This window comes from Genypterus blacodes, unplaced genomic scaffold (assembly GCF_046128005.1).
Source record: "Genypterus blacodes isolate CSIRO-AG114 ecotype Tasmania unplaced genomic scaffold, CSIRO-AGI_Gbla_v1 ptg000061l_1, whole genome shotgun sequence".
Taxonomy (NCBI): domain Eukaryota; kingdom Metazoa; phylum Chordata; class Actinopteri; order Ophidiiformes; family Ophidiidae; genus Genypterus; species Genypterus blacodes.
This window is the reverse complement of record NW_027466873.1, coordinates 4,384,884-4,407,500: the sequence shown is the minus strand read 5'-3', so window position 1 is coordinate 4,407,500 and position 22,617 is coordinate 4,384,884. Positions and strand designations below refer to the sequence as shown.

Here is a 22,617-nt window from a genome sequence, read left to right as displayed (position 1 = left end):
TTTAAGTAATTATATATAGCAACCACAGCAGAGATTTTGATATGTACTGTATAGATTATTACAATTTCATTCTTTACAACATTGGCTATATTGAACTATAGTGGATATGTGATATTTAATCTGAACAAAAAATATTTTCTATTGACAAAAGGCTACATGGATGATGCTTTCCCACAGTCACATTATTGTGTCATAATATTCAAACCTGAGAACCAAGTGAATGAAAAATTAAGCCGACATCAGCATTTCACATCACATTCCATAGGTGACACGAGAAACAAATGACAACCAGCTCAGAAAAGATGCAGATTAAGCAACAAAAACTGTGAATGCTCAGATATAGTGTGAAATGTCGACACGGAGGCCTTTGAAGGACACTCGGCAGGTCAGACGATGCACAGAAACACTCGCACAGGCAACTGCAATCAGACCAGGATGCATATACTGTACATATAGAAGAACCTCCTTGAAATGCCTTTACTGTTGGCAAGCTCCACGATTACCGCAGGCAGTTTGACCTCTGCAGCAGGCATGTGGGCATCAAAACTACAGGCCGTGCAGATGCCCTGAGAGAACGTGGGTAGGTCTTCCAAGAAAGAACAAGAGATCCCACTTTCACTCTATATCTCTCACTGGTGTCTCTATGATCCAAGAATGAGAATGTGTGTGCGTGTGTGTGTGTGTGTGTGAACAGAAGATGGAGGAGGAAAATAGAGGAGAGAAGAAGAGGAGGAAGGGGTTCACCTTGAGTGAAAGTGAGGATGAGAAGGACAGGGATGGGTCACGTCACATGTGTGTAAGTGTCGGGTAGAGAGATGGAGGAAGGCTACAGTGTATAGGGGAGCACTGGGAGAGGCTCATGTTGAAAAGAAGATCTGGAAGGATGGTGAAACCTCTGAAATTCAGCCCACTCTCATAGCCTATGTAATAACAAGAGGGTACACGACAAATGTGTATATGAATGATAGTTGAGACAGAAAGGCCGCAGAGCGAGGCTCACCTTGACAGCGGTGAGGGGCAGAGCGAAGGTCTACCACTTGGTGATAAGAAGAGCGCTCTTAAAGGGCTGGATGAGGCTGACTGATTGCTACGTGCACCACCAAGGGTCTCACTCCAACTCACACAGCGTCTATAGGTGCATATCACAAAAACGCATGTGCATATACACGCTAACAAGACCCGCCCATTAATACAAAAACATCAACTTGTGCCAGCAGACATAGGCAGACGTAACCCCTCGCCCCCCCTCCCCCGCCCCCTGACCAGCTCTTCATCATTACAACTCGAACTCAAGACGAAGACAAGAGAGATTACAGAACGGATAGAGTGATAGGTGGTGAGATAGGAAGAGACAGGGCAGGGAGCCTCTGCAGTAATCTCAAAGTCCTTTCCGATGATTGTCATTGGCATTCTGGCAGACTGGCATGTAGCAGTACAATATGTCAAACAATACAACTCTCCATTCATTTTTCTGCAAAGGGTAAAGCAGTTTCCGTAATGTCATAAAAAAAGAAAAGAAAAGACGGCTAAAGAAGATGCTTCCAGCAAACATGGGTCACGGATCCAAAGGATCCATCAAAATCACTAAATGTCTCCGTTGGCAAATCCAATCAAAGGGGCCGTTCTTAAGCGTCATGACAACGCAAACATACAGAGAGCAACAAATGTGTTTTTGTCATGGAAAAGACGGAAATAAAGAATTGATTCCTGCAATCCACCTCAGAAAAAAAATGATGAAAATCGAAAGGCATGGCTTTGTTTCCTTCCCTCCTTCCCTTTTTTCTTTGTCTTCTGTCAAAAACAACTTGGGCTAACATCGCCAGCTGTCACATCAAGGCCATCCCCTGCATTTTACAAAGGGGAGAATTCTGCAGTTGGATGGAGCGGTGAAGCTCTCAAGACACACACGAGGTGTAAAGTCTGAGGGCGGAGAAAAAGGCTCCTTTTCTATTTCAACCAGTTTGTGCCCTGAGGACAAACCTATTACCGCCACGTAAAGGAATGTTCCAATGTGATAACGGAACAAATACTGTAGATATGGGTGAAATTGATACATTTGGAGTCGTAGGAAATTTAACTTCCAACCTTTTCCGCTTTGCTGAAAAAAAAAGATTATTACTCATTTTCTCAAACTACATGATCACAGAACTTCCCTCACTTATGAACCCACCTGAAACATAGCTGCGGCGTGATCAGAACACAGTGATACACACACACAGAGTCTTTCATCATGTCAGAGTGGACGCACACACACACACATACACACATACACAGAGACAGACACACACACAGAGATGAGCTTTCAACATCAGCAAATGCTTTCAACCATCAACATCACAGCAGCCAGATAAGTGTGCCCCATCTTTTGCAACAACCACTGGGGAGGTGAGAGGCCTTGTAGTCAACATGCTGAAAGACTACTCAGTGATCAAAGACTTGGAAAACATGACCCATGATGGTTTCTCTGAGCCAATGGGAGGAGGGGGCAGTGCAGGTAAAAAAGAGAAAAGAGTTGAAAGAAATACAGTAAAAAAAAAAAAAAAAGAACCAGCAAAGGAGGCGAGAAGAGAGTGCAAGCACACACTTGCCATTTGCCACAGCAAGACTGCCAGCATGGACAACAGACTGTGTTCTTTGATATTTACCTGAGGAAGGAACAGGAGAATGGAGGTACTGCATGCAAGGAAACAAGAGGATATAAACAAAAATGAAGGTGAGAGGAGAGGAGAGGAGAGCAGAGGAAAGGAGAGGAGAGGCTGTGTTGTTCACTCCAGAGCTCTTTGATTTGTCAAGACAAGTGCACCTCTGAGCTTACCTGTAATGGCACAGGGACAGTGGGGCGGGACAGCCGATTTCAATTCACAGCTAGTGTGTCTGAGTAGGTCTAAGTGTCGTGTGCGTGCGTGCGTGTGTGTGTGTGCGTGCGTGACGGCACGTGCACAGACGAGGAGAGGACAGGAAGAAAGAGAGGTGAAGACATGGAAAGAAAGGGAGGAAGCGACTGTGGAGAGGGCTAGGAGACAAAGGTAAAGAGGGGGCAGAGGACAAAGATGACCGCATTAGAATATGAATCCAGAACCACAGTCACTCCTGGCACTTAAAGAGCCCCTAAAGTCAAGTGTCAACTATTATGTGCCATCAATGGTGACACCGGGCCGCAGAGCAGGACGGACAGGGTCAGCGAACGCCTCTCCTCCCTCGCTCTCAACATGCACCATTAAACAGTCCCACGGCGTGCAAAAAGGGCCGGCTGTCATTTGTGTGGAAAATAGGTTTTGCAGTGACAAGAACACCTTTCAGGCATTTTATTCCAAGTCCAGCTTTCCTTACACGATAGAAACACTGCTTTGGACATTCCCTTGCATGTAGAGAATCATATGCCGGGCTAATAATGTGATGTATTACATAATATGTAAGACACATGTTACAGTCAGTAACACTCACAGGTGTACCTCATTTCCTCAGATTAACTATCAAACAGGTAGAAATAAAACACACAGGCAACACGCTGAATGTATAAAATGCTCCAGTTGTTTGCTGTTAAACCAGCTCTGTAATTACCTGAAGGATGTTTTAATTGTCGCCTGTTCTACTCTTAATATTAGTCAACGCTTTAGCAGCTCTCCAAGTGAGATTGATTGGATAAATCAGCCAGAATTATGAGAAAACAGGAGGCCTGCCAATCAGCAATGTGTGAGCGAGTTTGTGTATGTTCAGCGTGTGTGTGGCTGGGGGAGGCGTCTGTGAATGAGCACATGTACATAATGTGTGTGTGTGTGTTTGCATGTCTGTGCGTGTGTGTGTGTGTGTGAATGTATATAGGGCTGACAGCTGGGCTTGTTCAAAAGGCTTACTGAGCATTCTGCCTGGTTGGGAAGCAACAAGCACACAGTCTATCTGTACAGGGATCTAAAACCTGTGTCAACAGCGTAGTACAACTGGTGTAAACAGCCACTGAATCAACACGCAATCATTCACACACCAACAGAGACACAGAGCTCGTGTGTTTTAGTCTAAAATAGCACGAGAGAGCAAAGTAAAAGTGAACTTTTAATATTGCAATGGCTCACAAGTCAAAAGAGTAAAGTTGAAATATGAATAAGACCAACATTTCAGCGGCAGTGGCGATAGCGAGATATGAGAGAGAGGGTATGTGTGTGTGTGTGTGTGTATGCATATGCATGTTTTAATCTGTTATTGTGTGTTTTTCTGCACGTGTCAGGATGTCAATGATTGTGTTTGCAGGTATTTGCTAGGATGTGTATGTGTCTGCACGAACACAATGCTACTGTGAGTGTGTTTGCATGTGTGTGTGTGTGTGTTTGTGTGTATAGACGCGTGCGAGTCCATCAGCATGTCGGCATCACAGCCCTTCACTAAATCCCAGATTAACAGTGACAGGCAGAGATCCCTCTAATTATCTCTTCCTGGACCACATGCAAATGGCAGAGCTGAGCGGAGAGCAGCGATTGGCTGGGGCAGCCGACGGGCTAATGAGCCTGGCGACAGGATACAACCTCATGATGTACCACCATAACAAACCATCACCGTCACAGTCTCACACAGGCACACACACACACACATACTGGCACTGAACTGATGGCGATAGCATAAGAGACTTCATGTCTTACTAAGACAACTTTACTAAAGTGACTGGTGACCTTGTCTACTGTGTTGTACAACCATGACTCCACAGTGCGGTATTAAGGCTAAAGGATGATATTAGTTTCACTAGTATGCATGCAGACGTGAAGTAGTTGGTAGAAAAACAAAAGAAGGAAAAGGACTCGGTCAAACAGACCATCATTGGGCAAACAGACCGATCTGTTTGACCGTCGAGTAAATATCAGTAGGCGATTTTATACTTCTCTTGTATTAGAACTTTTGGATTGGAAAGACTCATAGATGTAATTTCAAATGAGCTGTGGAACAGATGATTGACAGTTTGCTCCTTCTCTCAGACGTCAACATGAAGCCTTCCTATTTTCAAACTGGATAAACATTGTGACTGTTCTGGGAAAGGTTGCCAAACTTCTCCATAACTGTCCCCCAAAAATCAGTTTTGGGAAAAATAGGAACAGTTGCAAGATCGTTATGTATTTTGCATTTAGGCAACTTAGTTTGAATTGTTGTAAATGAGGACTCGTCTGTTTGGTCTCCGCCGATTATCAGCGGATATTTTCCAGGTTTAAACAGTCTCGTGAAAAGTGATAAACTGCTGCACTGGTATTGATCTTAGAATTCTGCCGTGGTAACAGCATTGGTTTCTTGTCTTCACCACTAAATCTTGGGCGACTTGATTATGATTATGTAAGGAACAATTTGATGCATTAGAAACCTTTATTTTTGCTACAATTCAGCTTTATTTGATTATTTCAATACACTTAATTCAATACAAAATTATTCAACAACATAATGAGAACTAAGAATATTAAACAATCAAAACTAGGACCTCAGTCTGGAAGTATGCTTTAAGAGGGAAAATATTCTATCTGAAGTTCTTATTGTTGCATGGAGCACAGTTTCTACCATTTTTCGCAAGAATACTGCCTTTTTTTTGGTCCTTGTTCCATCCAACATCCATCCCTGGAGGGCTTTACAGCAGATTAAGTGGCATTTTCATTTAGCTTTAGTGTGACAGTCTATCCAACCATCTCTCCATGCAGGGCTGGAAGTTGGAATAATTACAGACATTACAAATTAAGTCATAAAATGAGAAATGAGAAATCCCAAATTCACAGAGGTTAAAGGCAAACTAAGTTCACAACGGGGGGACGACTTCATAATCCAGTTAAGAGTCTGGCCCTGTGGTGGAAGCTGCATTGACAACACAGCTACTGCAAGGTTAACAATAGAAACCAAGTCCAACCTCTTAGCATATACACTACAATGACCATACTCAACATACAGCACATATTCACCCCGTTATAACGTGTACCCTATATCATATTTAATCTTCACTCTATTCCTATCAGCTTCTTGTGCCCTGAGCTGAATGAAATGGGACTTATTTAGGGTACAAGACAATGTGGATGGGGGAAAAGACATGGTTCAAGTGTATTGTACCACAAAGTACAGTCTGCTGTAACCACAGAGAGAACAGTGCGCTGTAATGACTGATGTCTCGTGTCTCTAGAATAGTTTGACCATGACCACTCTGCCAGAAGATAGATTTGCCTCGACCCTCCAGCTCGTTTTTAGAGGGACAAGACAAATACTTCAAATGTATCATGTGGAGGTACCACGCTGGAGGTGTGGGGGGAGGAGGGGGGGAGGGTAAGGGGAGAGTGAGAGATAAATACAACAGAGGGGAAAGAGGAGGGGGGGAGAGAACGAAGGGGAGAGAGGAAAATGCGGCCTGCCTGCCTGCCTGGCTGACAGTTGACTCTGTTGGATGTGACTTTCACAGTCTGCTGGCGGTTTGTGTGGAAGCCATCACATCTGTGACTGGCCGTTTGATTAATGAGCCTCTCAGCTTGTCTGTGCAGTTTGAGAAGGGGCCACGGCCTTATCCCAGGCATCACTGATTTATTCGCCTTTGGAGCAAACCTCCAAAAATCACACACGCACAAATATAAGAGTGAACATTCACGCACATGCAGGCAGACACATGTCCGCCCTCCATGATACGCATACGGTATACAAGTTGGCGCAGTGCTGAATGCGTACGCACGCAGGCACGCACAGACACATCCACACGCGAGCTCGTTCCTCTCCCCACCACCTGCTTACAGCTAATGAAAACCTCAATGTGTCAGTCCCGTCCAGGGCTAGCGAAGACAAAACACGCCATGTATAACCAAGCAGACAAAAGATGTATTCTGTCTCCACCAACACAAACTCCCATTCCTAGCTGTCAGTCAGTGGAGAGGACACACACAAGGGGATCGACGAGAGAAGAAAGAAGCCCTTCCTCAATGACACATCACACACTCCTGATTTTCACAAGTGACAAGCCTTTTGAATTTCTGGCCTCGCAAGATGGAGAGACTGATGATGGCTTGAGAGTGTTTCTTCTTGTTCTTTGGCAGTGGCAGCCATGAAATGTCACTATGGCTAACCTTGAAGCTCCCTTCTCCTCTGTTGTTCAATGCTTCCAAGACGAGGGCAAGCAACTGCTAAAAATTGTATGGTAACACCACCCTTTAAGTCAGATAAGCGTTTCAAAAAACTACTCACATAGATATAAGCATGTGTACACAGAGACTCTCACACAGACACACACACGCGCGCACACACACACACGCACACACACACACGCACACAAAACCCCACCGGGCACCGACACACGCTCTCATTCCCTGAAGCGTAAAGTAAGACCATTAATCCAGACACACTGAGATCCAGCTTCTCCCCAGGTTGATCAGCGTCCGTGGAGGAAGACGAACATTCTGACATATTTGTTTTTATTTTATTCCCTGAGAAAAAGGCCTGCCATATGGCAGCGCCAGGGAACAGATGGCGATTGCCCACTTCCTGAAAGCACAAGCGTCTATCGCCGCAATTTAAGGAGTCGCTCAAGCAAGAGAATGCCACAGACTGGCATTTTTCCACAAACTGCTATTGTTATAGACCTGAGGGGTAACAGCAACAATGAGACAATGCGGAGAAAATGCTTTAGCATTCAGTAGTTACAGTGTAGCTTACCATAGTTCAAATCTATGGGTCACTGCTGCTACTAAGGACACGTTTACAGTCATTGTGAGCTATGAAATGACAATGAATGTTCTCAGGTTCTTAGTTGTATAATTAGGCCACAACATAGCGCTCGAGAGGTCAGGTTTGAAATAAACTGCACAATTAGTAAAGATCATTTCTGTATGATCCCATGTGGTTGCTAGGGGACAGGGCCTAGAGGAGTGGAGTGTTGTTGTAGATGTAAGCATGAATGTCCTTGGATAGTATTAGGTCCTTATGATGGAGTGGGAGAGTCGCCCTGTGACACATCAAGCTTCATCTCTCATACGTGGCTACTGGCTTATCAACCAGGTCAGGAGACCTTCAGTGACATACACACACAAGAAAACTGACTCAAAAAGTCACCTTGGCAGATGACAGTTAAAATGTGACTTTAGACTGTGGTCACACTCTGTACGCTTCCTAGGATGTAAAAGAAAAATGACACGAGGCACTACAGTTCATAAAGGCCTTGTAGCACAATGAAGGTAAAAAAGCAGAAACATAGAGAAGGGCCAGAATTGCTGCCATTAATTCAAACCTACAAAGAGGATGTGTTTCTTTTGACTGTTCCATACAGCTAAAAAAAAAAAAAGTCTGGCGCGACAGAGTTACAAGTGTTCCTGGAAGAAAGAGTATTTCAAAGGGTGAACAAGGACAGAGAAGAAGAGTTTCACATTCAGAGATGACTGTTTGAGGAGAACTATTCAGTATCAGTTGAATCGCTTAGTGCTTTGACGCTCACTATGCCTTCACAACAAAGGGCAGGAGCTTAAACCTTGAAATAAATGAGTCAGGCAAAGCGGGCACACCGACAATTGTCAATTAACCTAAAGTCTTAATGTGCAATTTCTGCAACGTCAAGTGCATATTTAACCTCATTGATTTTGGCATTTCAAGCGACTTCCTCAGATAGACTCATTACTACAAAGGCGACTGAATACACGCCGAGTTGAAACATACAGTATGTCCATGAAATATCCTCTTACTATTCAGTTCTTTTCAAAGGGCCATTGACTTTGCCCCTAAAACACTACGTTTGCCCATGATCCTTAACCCTTGAGTATTGTGCGACGGGGTGATTCTGTTGTATCTGCACACAGTGCTGCTGTGAAATGAGCCAACCATTCATCCATCTCTTTTATCACATCACTCAATGTACATGGAAGTATGAAAGAGTTGATGGAAGTGAAAAGATGGCGCAATGAAAGGAAATGTGTAAGAGACAAGGAAACAGAATGGCCTAAAGGAAAATATTATTGAATTTAATGCAAGTAAAGTTTGAAGTGTGCGCTTGTATGGACTCGAAAGTCTCCCAGTGTGTAGATACAATTACCCAGTCTGTATTGGATATGATAGTGTGGTGAACACTAGGCTGCGTGTTTCCCTCTGACTATTAGTCTCCAGCTAACCAGTCCACCAGTTATCCTCCCAGTCAGACAGTCCATCATCTATCCATCAATCCATTTTTCCAGACCTGTCATTCATCAAAGCAACCCAGGCAAGCAACAGGTTTGTAAACTTGCCTGTATTATGCTCAAAATGTCCTTCAGCCAAAGTGCTCCACCATTCATTGCTCTTAAGCCAACCAGTTATTAAGTAATCAAGCACACCAGTTAGTTAGTCATCCAATATTCAGCCGGTAAACGAGGGGGCCCACCCACAGGCCATCCATTCATTTCTTCACAAAATCAGTCAGCCAGGCAGGCAGGCAGCAAGGAAGCCAGGTTAGCCAGTCAGCCACTCGACCCTGGGGGTCCTAGGGTAGAATTAATCAGTCTGGTTTCTGCTGAAAAGCTCAATCTGCAGATGATGGATGAGCCATCGCGCTGAGGCAACTGAAGTGACAGGTGACAAAGAAGGACACACACACCTGTATAAATCCACTCTCCCTCCTGTCTGGCCCCGCCGCTACAGCGTCAAGGTAGCAGAGTGAAAGGGTCCGTGCGCGTGTGTGTGTATGTGTGTATGTGTGCGTGTGAGAGGGATAAATAAGGAAAGAGCAAGTGTCTGTGTGTGTGTGTGGGTGGGTGTGCGGGCGCATGTGTCTCAGCATGTGTCCTGCTCTGCTAATGAAGTCATCTGAGCAGTGATTTAACAGCCCTGGTGTAAAAGCCTACCGCCCTTAACTCATAGCCAGGCTCCATTAGAATGTGATATAAACCCTGGGCACAATAACTGTCCTGCCACTGCTACAATATATAGGAGGGCAATGGGCCATACTGCTAACTCGCATAGTCCGGGGAGCTAAAAAATTATTGGCTGTATACAGACAGGAGAAGACATTCAAGGAGACTAAAACTTATAAGATGGAAAATATAGAACATCGCAAGGTCGCCATGATAGGTATTTTTCTCTACAGTATAAGACAGCGTCATTACTATAAATAGTGTCAAGCCTGTAAGATTGTATCAAGTGGTTTGTCCAGTAACTGAAGGTAGTAAACCGCGGTGATTCAGAAGGCGATCTCCTTATCTGCACTAACAAATGGATCTGTGGGGATGTGACACCAGCACGCTTTCACTAGGAGCGGTCATCTATAGCGTCTGAGGCCACAGACGGATCTGAGGGAATGTTTGACGTCTTACATGAAACTAACTTCCTGCTCTATTTTGAGGAGCTTGGGCGGAACCAAAGCCAGTCCAAATCCACCGTGAAATGTGCAACTCTGGCCCGACAAAGAGAGGCTAATGAGGCAAATGACAGAATCTCAGACGCTTTGATACCGTGAGATTAGGGTGAATTATATAACGTTTACTCCCTCACATCCCCCGCTTTGTACCACACTTTGTCATACTTTTTGATACAACACTGCACTCTCCGTATTGACTACTCCATCTCTCTCTCTCTCTCTATGTCACTCATAATCTCTCCGATCCCAGTCGCTCTCTGGCTTCCTCTGTCTCTCCTTCTTGAATGACCCATCGCTAATTTGGTTCAGTCACGGCGGCGACACGACCCGCTTTAACATGCAACGCAACAGCCCATCTGAGGAAGAAGAATAGATGTGGCGAGTGTGAGCGTGAGCGCACGAGTGTGTAGCAAAGCTCGGCACGGAGCTACGTACTTCACCCTTATTAGACCTATGTCCTTGGCAGATGCAGAGCTTGCCCTTTGTTCGGAAGGTGTGTGTGTGTATGTGTATGTGTTACTATGGCGGTGATTTAGAATGGATTGGGCGTAGGCGTGGAGACAAGGTGCAGTAGCCCCATGGCTCCCTGATCGCTGGCAGTGTGACAGCTGTGAATGGAGAACAGGGAACAGCCTGAAGTATTGCCATCTAATATGTGTCACATTCCTGCATAAATATTTATGCCCCCGTTGCAGAGCAGAACAGGGGAGGTGGGGCGGCGTGGGGAAGGCAAAGATGGGACTTGAGGGACAGGAGAGGTGGACTAGGGAGAGAAACTATTCAATCAGGTGACACTAAGATCTGAGGTGCAGCCACTCTCCTTCCATCCCTAAATACCTCTCTTTCGCTCTCCTTCTAAAGGCTAAAAGACATTGAAAACAGGTTAAAAATGTCTGTAAACATTTCGCCCGCAAAGACATTCAGCCGCTCGCAGGTGTGCACAGGCATTCACCGAGGCAGGATGATTCAAGGGGTGTGTAGCGTATCACAGCACTCAAATACTCCTTTTCCAAAGAGTGCTTTCCATGGCTCAGCCTCTATTGCAAAAGTCACAGGAGTTCTTGGCCTTTGAACAAAGAGGAATTCTGAACGTCTCATGAGGTGTAGCGAGGCAACACGATCTGCGATGACTAGAGCTGATGCTGAAGTTTAGGCACAAGGGAGTTTGTGGGTGGAAGGAAAATTGCCTCAAGAGTTCCAAGTGAACATCTTATTTTGAGCAGGTGAAGATACAACTGATGCTGCATGTATCTTTGTAAAGCGAGGCGATTATTTCTACCCCAAACCAAAATATGGCAGAAAAAATATACCCGCGCCCACGCACGAGTAAAATTAGATGTATTTACCTGTTGGCCAGTAGAGTTTTGAAGGTGACCTGACTCGTGTCCTGATAGGCTGGCAGCAGCCTCGGCCAGTCCCATGCCCAGTCCACCACAGCACTCTGTTGATGTATGAGGATAACCTATTGTTAGTTATTAATCAGGGTTAATACCATCAGTGCATTACCGCTCCAGCTGGGACCCACTAACAAAGGAGGAGGGGGGTCCCCAGCGCAGGCCACCGACACCAGGCGATCAATCATGTCCGCACAAGAAGGTTTTTACTCCAATAAGACAGCAATTAATTTATAAATCCATTTCAGGGGATGTAGCCATCATTTATAGAAAGATAAATCAATTTTGGGAGGGCGTCGTTACTCTTCTGACTGCTTCGCTTTTTTCTCTCCCTGTTGAATGGCACAACGCCAAACCTTCTCTCTATACTTACTTTCTCACACACACATATGCACCAAACACACTCGGCACTTACGCCATATTGGAAAAGCAAATAAAAATCAGATTGCTTTGATTGCCAAAATGTCACTTTTAACTCCAGGCTGAGTTTTATTGACAAAAGGAGGAGAACTCCACTCCTTTCCTCAATCCATCCACCCCCCCCCCACCCCCCCCACCCCCCTTCACTCCTTCCTCATAGGTGATTGATGGCTGTAGCTTTTTTCCTCCTCCCTCCATTTTATTTGACAAACAACACAGGCACCTGAAGAGGAGACGGCATTTTAATCATTCTCTTAATAGGGTGTTTCTATGCAAAGCTATGCATTCTCCTGTGATAAGCCAAAACACAGGCCAAGTGTAAGGATTAAAACCTGTCTGTTCTCCAGACAACAGCAGCAACGCAGGTACATTACAAGGGATCATAAATGTATTAAATACATCTAATCCATTTTAAAATGTAGAAAGGCAAACACAAGCCTGTCTTGAGGAGGAATTAGCCTTTGTTGATTGTTTGTGTGATATCAGCAGTATTTCCTGTGATAGCAGCAGAAAAATGAGGAGGAAACCAGAAAAGTGTCAGACTGAAAAAACACAACCTGTAACTAGACATATTTCCCCTTTATGGAGAGCAAAAAGATCTGATAATTAACATCTTGTTGGCACTCTTGGGGAAAAGTTTGGGGTAAGAGGGTACACGGTTCAAAGCCCTGAAGAAGTGCACTTTTAGAGTACACTCTCCTTTAACATTATTCATTTTTAAGAAAAGGAAAACTTTCATCTTTTCCTTTTAAAAGCTCCTTTTTTCCTACCAACCTGGCTTGTGCTTGGAAAAGGCGGCGACCTATAGAGAATAGGAAGCAGAGCCCCAGAAAGACCTGACAACTTCAGAGAGCGCCAGAGTATCCAGTTCACTAGAGACTCAAAGGAGCTCCTAACCTTCAACATTATGCTCCTGGCCTTTGGTAGAAAGTTTAACAGAAGCAGCCCTGCATCACACCAGTACCTAAACCTACACATACCGTGAATTTGACTTGAATGTATATTTTAACATAATTAATACAGATGTCATTTGCTACTAAAATAACTTGTTATGACTTGACTTACCTGATCCAGCTTCTTCTTGCCAACGTGATCAAATTGTTTGAGAGGGTTGAAGCACGTTGCATCCATGTGAGTCTTGGAGACAAAGTTCACCAAGTGAGAAGGATCACAGGGAGAGTCTCTGCTTTCTGTCAGTTTGGACATCAACAAGTCCTGTTTCCAAGATGGAAAAGGGGGCGAAACACAAAAACAAGAGAGTTATAACAAACGAGGAAGGTTCACAGAAACACGTTCACATCTACGCTGCCAGTAGCTACACAGACCAAAAAGAAAGGAAAAAAGAAAGAGAGCAGACAAAGATTCAGTTCACTGTAATGGACACTTACTTTTAAATTTGCAGTAATTCTAACAGTCATTGGTTCTGTCTCTGCTAATCAAGTGCAGAAAAGCTTTATACTGCACTAATTCCAGACAAGCATAGTAAGGGACAGGGGGAACGCTCCTCCATCCATGTAGCCATTAATTGATTGGTCACACATAAGTACAAATTAATCAGAGCTGTTCAGAGGAAAAGTTAGGAAAACTCTGGACAAACGGATAGGACTGTGACGTGTGCACTGGAGAAGAAGCAAGATGATTTTCAGGACTCCGGCACAGTTTCTACTTTAGGTTTTGTAACCTCTGCTGCGCTTAGTTATTAGTATAGGTGTCTTGTGAGATGTAAAAGGTAATGAGGGGCGTGTGTGCATGGGCATCCCGGTGCGAATCCACTATATTCCCATCCGTCAGCTTGACATGGCCTCCGAACCTCATCTCCCTCCTCTCCCTTCACCCCCACCACCGGCACAGGCTGTCCCTGACCCGGCGTGTTCTTGTTTTGACCTTGGGTGAGCAGAGAGATAGCACACCTGCCTGCAGAGCCGTCTCACAGCCTGTTCCAGAAACGCATTCATATTCTATCAAATTGTTCACCAGAGTTAGAACTGTTTAAGAATTCCATCAACGGCAACACTGTGTACAGTGTTTATGTCTGTGGGTTTGTCTTCCTCTGTTATTCCCAATAGAGTCTGTGATAGGTAATTTATCGGAGAGTCATGTCAACAAGCACCTGCCCCTTTGCTTTTTGGGATGACTGTATTACTGCGCTGACAACAACATGTGTGATGATCTGTGGGCTATCACAGGTCTTGATTCCTGGACATTTTTTTTACTTTTATCTATAAAATATGATACCTGTCCTGATCTTGGCATTACAGACATTTCCTTCCTGTTATGCATGTTTGTTACTTATCTGTCCTGTTTATGATTCATTGTGAATCACTTAATAACCAATATGTTTCACACAATTTGAAACACAAGTAAAACACACACAAATAGTTAAAAACTCAAGTCTTGATACATTTTGTTTTGTTTGTTCTAAGTACATTTCAGCCTATTCATGCTGTTTTAATTTTACAGGACGTTTCAAACATTTTCCACACATTAATATGACAAATCATACGACAAACAAAATTGCAGCTCTGTGTAACACTGATCGCCCCTGAGCGCTCGGTGCTGCATGTGGTGGGTGTGTGACTCCCTCTCCCATACATGTGGTGAGAGAATAACACAGGGAATCACAGCGGGTTTGCACCCTTGAGGTCATCTGAACAACAGAAGATCAGAAGAAGAAAGCTGCACACAAGCAGCAGCCCTCTTCCCTCCGATTCCCCCCCACCTGAACAGCCTGCGGCCTCAGGCCAGCAGCCACCTAATTGCTGGGGAGAGGGAGTGCTTCCCTACCTCATTGCCTTGGATGATGTGATAGATCTGCCTCAGGTAGTCGCTGCCACCTGCTTTGTGGCAGACCTCCAGCAGCATCAGGCCTATTTTCTGCTCAGTCAGTTCAGCTGCAGCGACTCCGTTCTCCCTTCCCTGCTCGAACATACTGAGGGAGAAAGAGAGAGTTGAAGAGGAGGAGATGGGAGGCAAAACAAGGGTGGAAAAACAATGTAGAGGAGAAAAAAGAAGAGAGAAAACAAGAAAATTAGCAGAAAGTGGAGAGTGTCAGGCTGTGTGTGTACAGCACTTCTGGTTAAGAAGGTGATTTGTAGTTAAGTGAGGAATTTAGGATAAAATGTGTACATTCATTTAAACACCATTTCTGGGTTTAAAATTGCTTCCAGTATTAAACAAGCCATTCAGTCCAGAGGGCAAAAGGCCTTAACTGCAATTCTTGGTAAGAAAGGAAATATGCTTGTAAATTGCAGAACTGGCCACACGCATGCAAGGAAACCACAACGTCTGGTCAAGGCTAACACGGAGGGAAGTCAGAACAAAACACAAATTATGGAGCTATAGATAACAAAAATAATTCCTGCTGTTTTCATTACCATTCATGAGATACATGAAGGATTCCGTGTGAAGGATGCTGGTGCACTGAAAATGATTGGTGTGTGTGTTCTTATGCTTGTATGTGTGTGTATAATTGTGTGTCAAGGTCCCCATGTATGAACAGTCCCCAACCCTGGCAGACGCTGGAGTCATTTTCTTGCCCTTCCTGTATGGATGGATATCACACTACCGTCCATCAAACCTTCTCCTTCACATACACTTCCTGTCATTGTTTTCTCTCTCTCTCTCTTTCTCTCTCTCTCCTTTGTAATTATAAGGTGGCAGAAGCAGTGTCGCCTGTCAGCCAGCCATTGGCTGCTTGACATTGAGAGTGGCAAAAGCAAGAGGAGTCCCATCTCGCCCGTACATCCCCTCATTCTTTTGCCTGGCGGCCCGGTGGTAGTGTTGTCGGCGATGGTGGCTGTGCATCCGTGTCAGCACCTGCGCTGTATCCTTTCCTGTCCATCACTGTGCAGGTGAAGCAGATGATTGGATTCAGTCAGCGGGGTGATTAATGAGGGCCCCTCCGGATTTGGGACAGCCTATCAATCATGTCATTAGGGCCAATGTGCCCTGAAAGAGGCAGACCTCCGCCAAGGAATAACTGCATTCATCTTCATCTGTGTATGCATCCCGTCAGCCCAGCCAGGGTCACCATGATGGAGAACAATAATCTTCTCCTCTACAAATTACTTTGCAAAGACAAGGTGGGGTGGAGAGGGGAGGGGGGTTACAGTTAGGATAGGAAGGAGGGAAAGTGGGATGAGGTGGGAGGGCTCGGAAGGGGCAAATGTTCCTTGTAGAGGGGTGTCGTCTTTCTGTGCGTGTGTGTGCGTGTGTGTGCGTGTGTGTGTGTGTGTGTGTGTGTGTGTATCATGTCGGCGCACAGTTTACGAGGGTTGTTTTTTCCACTTGTTATTCTCTCCCGCTCTCTCTCTCTCTCTCTCTCTCTCTCTCTCTCTCTCTCTCTCTGACACTGTATTCTGATTGTTTACAAGCCAGGCGTCACTTCCCTGTGAAGGTTAGTTTAATGAATAGTAATGATCCCACTGAATGCCTCCGACAGGTGATACATAATCACTCTTCTTTCACTTTACCAATCAGCCCCCTCCCAGGCCCCCTCCACCACCCGCCCCTGTGCATCCCTTCTTCCTGTCACTGAAACACACGGCATATCCTGGAACTGGGGATAATCCACTCAGTGTCTTATTTATTTCATTCTTCTTCTCTTTTTTAATTGTACATCTCGGGGTGGCTGTTTGGATGGTGAATCATCTTTTTATTAGGATGGATACGTCCAGAGTTTGGTATGATGAAGTGACCAGGGACACAATTTCTGGGAACAAGCTACAGAATGCAGAGCCAAAGGTCACAGATCAGCCCAAACTGAAACCTTTTTTCCCATCAGTCCTGCCTGCAGTCCACTCAGTCAAACAGCGGCATGTTCATCATTTACCACAACAAACACAACAGACATATTGATCTTAATCTTTTTCTATAAAAAAAAAAAAAGATTATGGTAAGACAATAAATCAGAAATTGAACGCTCAATTAATAAAAGCATGCTGCATCTTTGGCTCATTATTTTATGCAATTTATACTGAATGGTAATAACCGGATACACCATGAATCAGTGTCATCACAGTGCCAGGCCTCTCCCGCATCTTCCTCTTGATCAATCACTAAAATTATGTGTTGGGAAATTTGCATTCATTTTATCAAGAGCTGTTTTTACGGTCAAACTGACCTGATACCTCATGTTTTGTTGAAGGCTGGACATGAATAATCAATAGCTACTAAGAACTGAGAATAATGATGGATTGCAGCTATCTGAGGCTGTCCTGGGTGCATGAAAACATCCATATAAACTACATCAATACCACTCTGACCTTGACCTCCTGTTAAATCCCAACAGTTGATATCTCACCTCTCAGAGCAGAGTTTGCGGGCCTTCTGCAGCTGCACGGTCGTCCACTTGGGTCTTTTTTCCTCCAGGGCCTGCAGCACCTTGTGCACTGTTGGTTTTGGAACACCCTGCCAGACGCACAATAAGCCACCAAGGAAAATGAGTAACAAAATACAAAGATTACAAAACTAAATCTTTACTTAAAATTTGTACAAAAAAATCTGATTTATAGCTTATATTATTTTTTATTATATATCACATTTTTTGGCATTCATATTGCAGAATTCAATTTAATTTTTCATTATTTCCACAGTAAAATGATTGTTTATTTAACAGTCAAATAGTATTTCTGGGATCAAGTCCTTTTGGCTAATAATGATGGTAATATCGTTGCTTTACACACACACCTTCTGTGTAATGCCCATGGCAGCCTGGAGGCACTCAGCCAGCAGGGCCAGGCAGTCCTTGGCCCCCCGGTCCAGGGCCAGGCCGTTGACCTGTTCCAGTGTGTCTGGGTCCTCCAGGCCTTGGACCAAACAGTCTAGCAGGACCCACAGCAACAAGCCCGTGGAGCGCAGCTGCCGGGAATGCTGGGAGAGGTGCTTCTCTGCCTCGTGGAAGAGGAAGCGAATGGGGAGAGGCAAGGATGCTACGACCATGGGCAAGTTGGTGAAGACGAAGGACAAGGCTTGAATGGCAAGAGATGTAACAGCTGGAAGGAGAATGGATTTGTTTTTGCTGTAAGGCGTCAAAAAGAGCAGTGCTTTTGTTTTGGAAATGTGTCATTTAAAGGTAATGCATACTCTTAGTGGCTGTCTCCACTCCCTGTGCTTCCAGTGCCGTGAAATTCCACTCTTTGGGTATTTTCGTAAGTACGCACTCTGGAACGTCCCCCTTGAACAAGGCTCCACTGGAATCCTCGGTGGATTGCAAACCCACCACCATGGCGATCAAGTGCACCAGGAGGCCGTTTGTAGACTTGTTGACCACAGCACGGACAAGGCTGAGCACCACAGGTCCTGTTTGTGTGGTATCTGACAAAAAGGATGAACGGACTTGGACTATCACTGCACACTTCACACTATTCAGGATCTTAAATGGCATATTCCAAGACTTGTCAACAAGGAACAAAACACACACAATACTCTATCCACCCATAATGTTTCACTTAATCTGTGCCAGATATGTTTTCACTTTTTCTCTCTAAATTGAGTGATTCAGAGACAAGTATAGCTCGTGCATACACATCAGCGCACACAGGTATTCGGTTTCAATATCTATAATAAAAGTAAGTAATATCAAGTTAAAGTCAGATGTTCTCTATCAAACCCAGGTGGCCTGACAGCAGAACCCTTGCTATGCTCTCCAGGTGCACTACGTCTTTCATTACCCTGCCCTTTCATATTCTGCACATATTGATAGTGCAGCGGCTACAGCACGGAGTCGTATGGTGTCCATAAACTTCCTACCGTGTCAGCTGTAAAACCAAAGGCTACGGCGCAGAGATATAGCGCGGCAGTGGCGGCGACACTGGAAGTGCACCGAAACCTCGAGGGACATCTAACAAATCTGAGACCTCAGACCCAAGGAAAAAGCAGAGAGTGGAGGGGAAAATGATATAGCTTTTCCACGCGGAGGAGGGGGAGCCGCTCAGTGGCAGGTGAGACCTAGACCTATTTTTCAAAGTCACTTGGTTTCAGACTTTATACCACCCGCTACTGTATTGACTGCTGTATTGATTTGAAACAACGTGCTACTGTATGATGTAACATCAGCGCAAGCAGAGAAATTGTGAAACTTAACAAAATCCATGAAAGTTTAACAGTGAGTGAACAGTTTAAATGGAAAGTGAGGCCGCTGAGGGTATCCTGTAACCAAAATGATATCATTAAGATTTGGGACAGTCCAATAATTAAACTAATTACCCTAAGCAGATGAATGACGATACCATGACATTGAGAGTTTCTTTCTGGCTCCCTCTATCTCCCTTTCATTCTCTCTCCCCCCGTCCCCTCTGTCTTCCCCCCCTCTTTGCTCTGCTTTCATCGAAATTTATGCTACAATAATTACTATTCATCCAGGATATAAAAATCACCACAAGAATGAGCGTCAAACTCCACAGGAGCTCTGATTAAGCTCTGCATCAAAGCTTGAACCAGAGAAGAAGAAAAAGTTGGGGAATAATTGCAGTCTCTGTAACAACAAATTAAAACTTGTGCTTAACTTAACTCCCAGACTGTCAACATTTGCCCACAGGGAAAGTTTGACATGTTCTCTTAGGCTAAACTCTTATAACATCTCAAATAGGTTTCTGAGATAATTTGGTGAAATCGCCAAATATATTACTGACTCAAATCCGATATGTTTTAATTAGGTTATCATTAATTCATTTGATGATTTAGTTGAGATGAGGAGAATTCAAAGAAGACAGCGTAGAATTGTGAAAATGAATGAAGCTATGATTAGTATCCTAAGTAGAAAATCAATTAATCTATTGATGATTTTGATTAATAATCATCTAGTCAGTTTACATATGTAAATATGCTGAGTATTCAGCAGGTATCCATCTTAATCATTTCTTCCAGGAAGACAGATGGATAAGGAGAACACCCAAACTACCTCAGATTTCCTGTATCTTGCATGAAGCCGGCTGCTAATTCACAAAATACATCTAATAACAATAAATAAAAAAGAAACAAAAAATATAACACAGGCATTGGCAGCAAAAATGATTGATGATTAGAATTATGCATTTTACCGGCCAGTGTGTAGAGGCGTTCCCAGACTTGTGTACCCTCCAGGTATGGTTGAAGAGCTTGAGTCAAGGCTTTGGGAGCAGCGTTCAGGATACTCAGAAGGTCGAACAACGCCACGATGAAGTCATCTCCTGCTTTAACACTCTCTGCAGATATTTCACCCTGCTCAAAGAAATCTGCAGGAAAAGAGTCACATCAGTGAGACAGTTTCATTATAAATATGTGTTGAAAAATTGTCTGAGAATTTATATGAAATGATGTTAATGACACTCATAAGCACACACACCTAAGTGAAAGCGTGTGTGTGTTAAGTCTGGCTGCATTTTGAGTAATGATTCTGGGAAATGTGATACATACCCATCATACCTATTTGTTGACCTAAACAGGACCAACACTCATCAAAACACAGATAGAAGAGATGGAGTTTAGCCTTTTACCACTTCTTAATCTGCATCTCATTCCAGACTGGTATCATATTACACAGTGATAGACGGTGGCTGATTGTGGCCATGATTTTGGCAGGCTACATAAATTCTGTCTGTGAAAAAATTGGGCTGTGCAAGGACGAATTTGTCAAAATTTAAGAGTCAGTTAAGGACCATTTAAAGCATATTTGTGATTCTCTAGCGCCACCTAAAGGTTAAATGCCATCAACCATTCGACTCACAGCATGTGTTAACCACGTTTGTTTGCTATTGCCAAAGGTACACAAGAGTTATGGCAGTGGCCTCTTTTTCCACCACATTTCATTGAGATCTAAGTGTTAAGTAGTTTTAAGTAGAATATTCGCGATATCCCGCTGACTGTCAAACAAACAAACACACAAACAAAAAGACAAACGGAACCGAAAACATATCCTCATTGGTGGAGGCAAAAATGTCAAGGCAGCTCAACCTGACACATGTTAACAGAAAGGGTGAACAAAAGGAGTTGTGGAATAGAAGGGGAAGAAAAAAAACACATCTGTGTTAGATGGAGGGAAAAAAACAGACCAGAAAAGCAGGAAAAAGAAACAGATTTCAAAGCCTGTGGCTGTGGGATCCACAGCACATGGAGACAGGAAGTGAAAAGGAAGAGGTTTTGACAGGGTGTCCTTGTGGGGGTTGCTGTCGAGCTGCGGGTGGAGGTGTGTGTGGATGCGTGTGTAACCCATATGTATTTCTATATATGTATTTTGTGTGCTTATAAGTGTGTGTGTGAGTGTGTGTTAAGTTGACAAGGGTTGCTGAGGAAAAGCCCGTTGCTCCAGAGGTGGCAGACATCCAGCGGTCTGTCAGTCTGCTGTGTGGGAGATGACAGCCATTTGAATAGGCGAGTGTATGCAACCGGCAGTCAATGAGGGGGCGCTGTGATGGAGGGTAGAACGGCTTCCTTCTGACTAATGCTGGGCTATTTTAAAATGGCAGGGCTAAATTAGGCGCCGCATTACAGGGCCGGTAACATCAGCCGGCTTAATAGCAGGCAGGTAGGAGGCACCGCACCCACTCAAAGTATGGATGGGACCCGTTTTCTTCCGTCTGCCTCTATCTCCAAGTCTCCTGATAACTTCTCTCTCTCTCTCTCTTACTCTCTCACAACATCCACATACATACAAAAGTGGTTGAAACACCCCGGCCAATCATTCCATTAGGCGACATTATGTGGGTTACGCCCGCGTTTTGTTCTCCGTCTGCCTGGTAATTGGTCCTTAAAGAGGGAGTGATCTGGATATCACCGCCGTGGCTTGAAGCAGTGCAAGGAAACACTGGTGACTAACATTAATTTCCACTCGGCGTGCTGGAGAGCGAGGCAGGTTAACTAGGTTCCTCTTAATAACGATCCCATTATAGAGCAGCAGATGACTTGAGGAAAACAGATGACAGCGCACTGGCACATCTCTGTGGAGTTTCCACTTCTGCTGCCGCCGCGCACAATAACTCCAATGTGTTTGTGTTCTTATGTCAATTTCTCTGTCGTTTGTTTTCTCCTTCCTCCCTCGCTTTCTTTCCCCCCACCTTTTCCTCTCAGCCTCGAAGCCTCTCCAACCTTGATACATAGCCAACGCATACACCTGTTTATCTTCCGGACAACCAGTCAACCAGTCACAAGGGTCCTCTCCACAAAAACCTCTGTAATTGGAAGCAGATGTGCTGATGATAATAATAATAAAAAAAATAGGTTGTGTGTGTGTGTGTGTGTGTGTGTGTGTGTGTGTGTGTACCAGAAGTAGTGTGTCTTGTGATTTAGTGTGAATTGCGCAACAGGGTGGAGAACTGCAATTGATTAAGCAAATACAGGGTTTGATGTTGTACATGTCTGACAGAAACGGGAACTCTACAAATATCATACGATGCTATGCAGATGATCTAATTTTATATTATCATATATTTATTCTTAAATTGTTAAGTAACTTAAACGTTTGAACTCTCGATGTTGGCATTTGCATATTTTGTCCCAAACCTCCTTTTCAAATCTCCT

The 22,617-nt window shown here is 44.2% G+C and overlaps 1 protein-coding gene across 3 annotated transcripts in view; it reads right to left on the bottom strand.

The window, feature by feature from the left end:
* kiaa0825 (KIAA0825 ortholog) overlaps positions 1 to 22,617 on the bottom strand; it is a 103,193-nt gene that overhangs the window by 48,533 nt on the left and 32,043 nt on the right. For all 3 annotated transcript variants that reach the window (XM_076154097.1, XM_076154098.1, XM_076154099.1), the window contains exons 16-22: positions 20,163 to 20,336; positions 18,208 to 18,438; positions 17,812 to 18,116; positions 17,426 to 17,532; positions 14,908 to 15,052; positions 13,189 to 13,338; positions 11,656 to 11,750 (exon numbers count right to left, since the gene is read on the bottom strand). In XM_076154097.1, the coding sequence (XP_076010212.1) occupies positions 11,656 to 11,750; positions 13,189 to 13,338; positions 14,908 to 15,052; positions 17,426 to 17,532; positions 17,812 to 18,116; positions 18,208 to 18,438; positions 20,163 to 20,336 (1,207 nt within the window). The remainder of the gene's footprint in view (positions 1 to 11,655; positions 11,751 to 13,188; positions 13,339 to 14,907; positions 15,053 to 17,425; positions 17,533 to 17,811; positions 18,117 to 18,207; positions 18,439 to 20,162; positions 20,337 to 22,617) is intronic.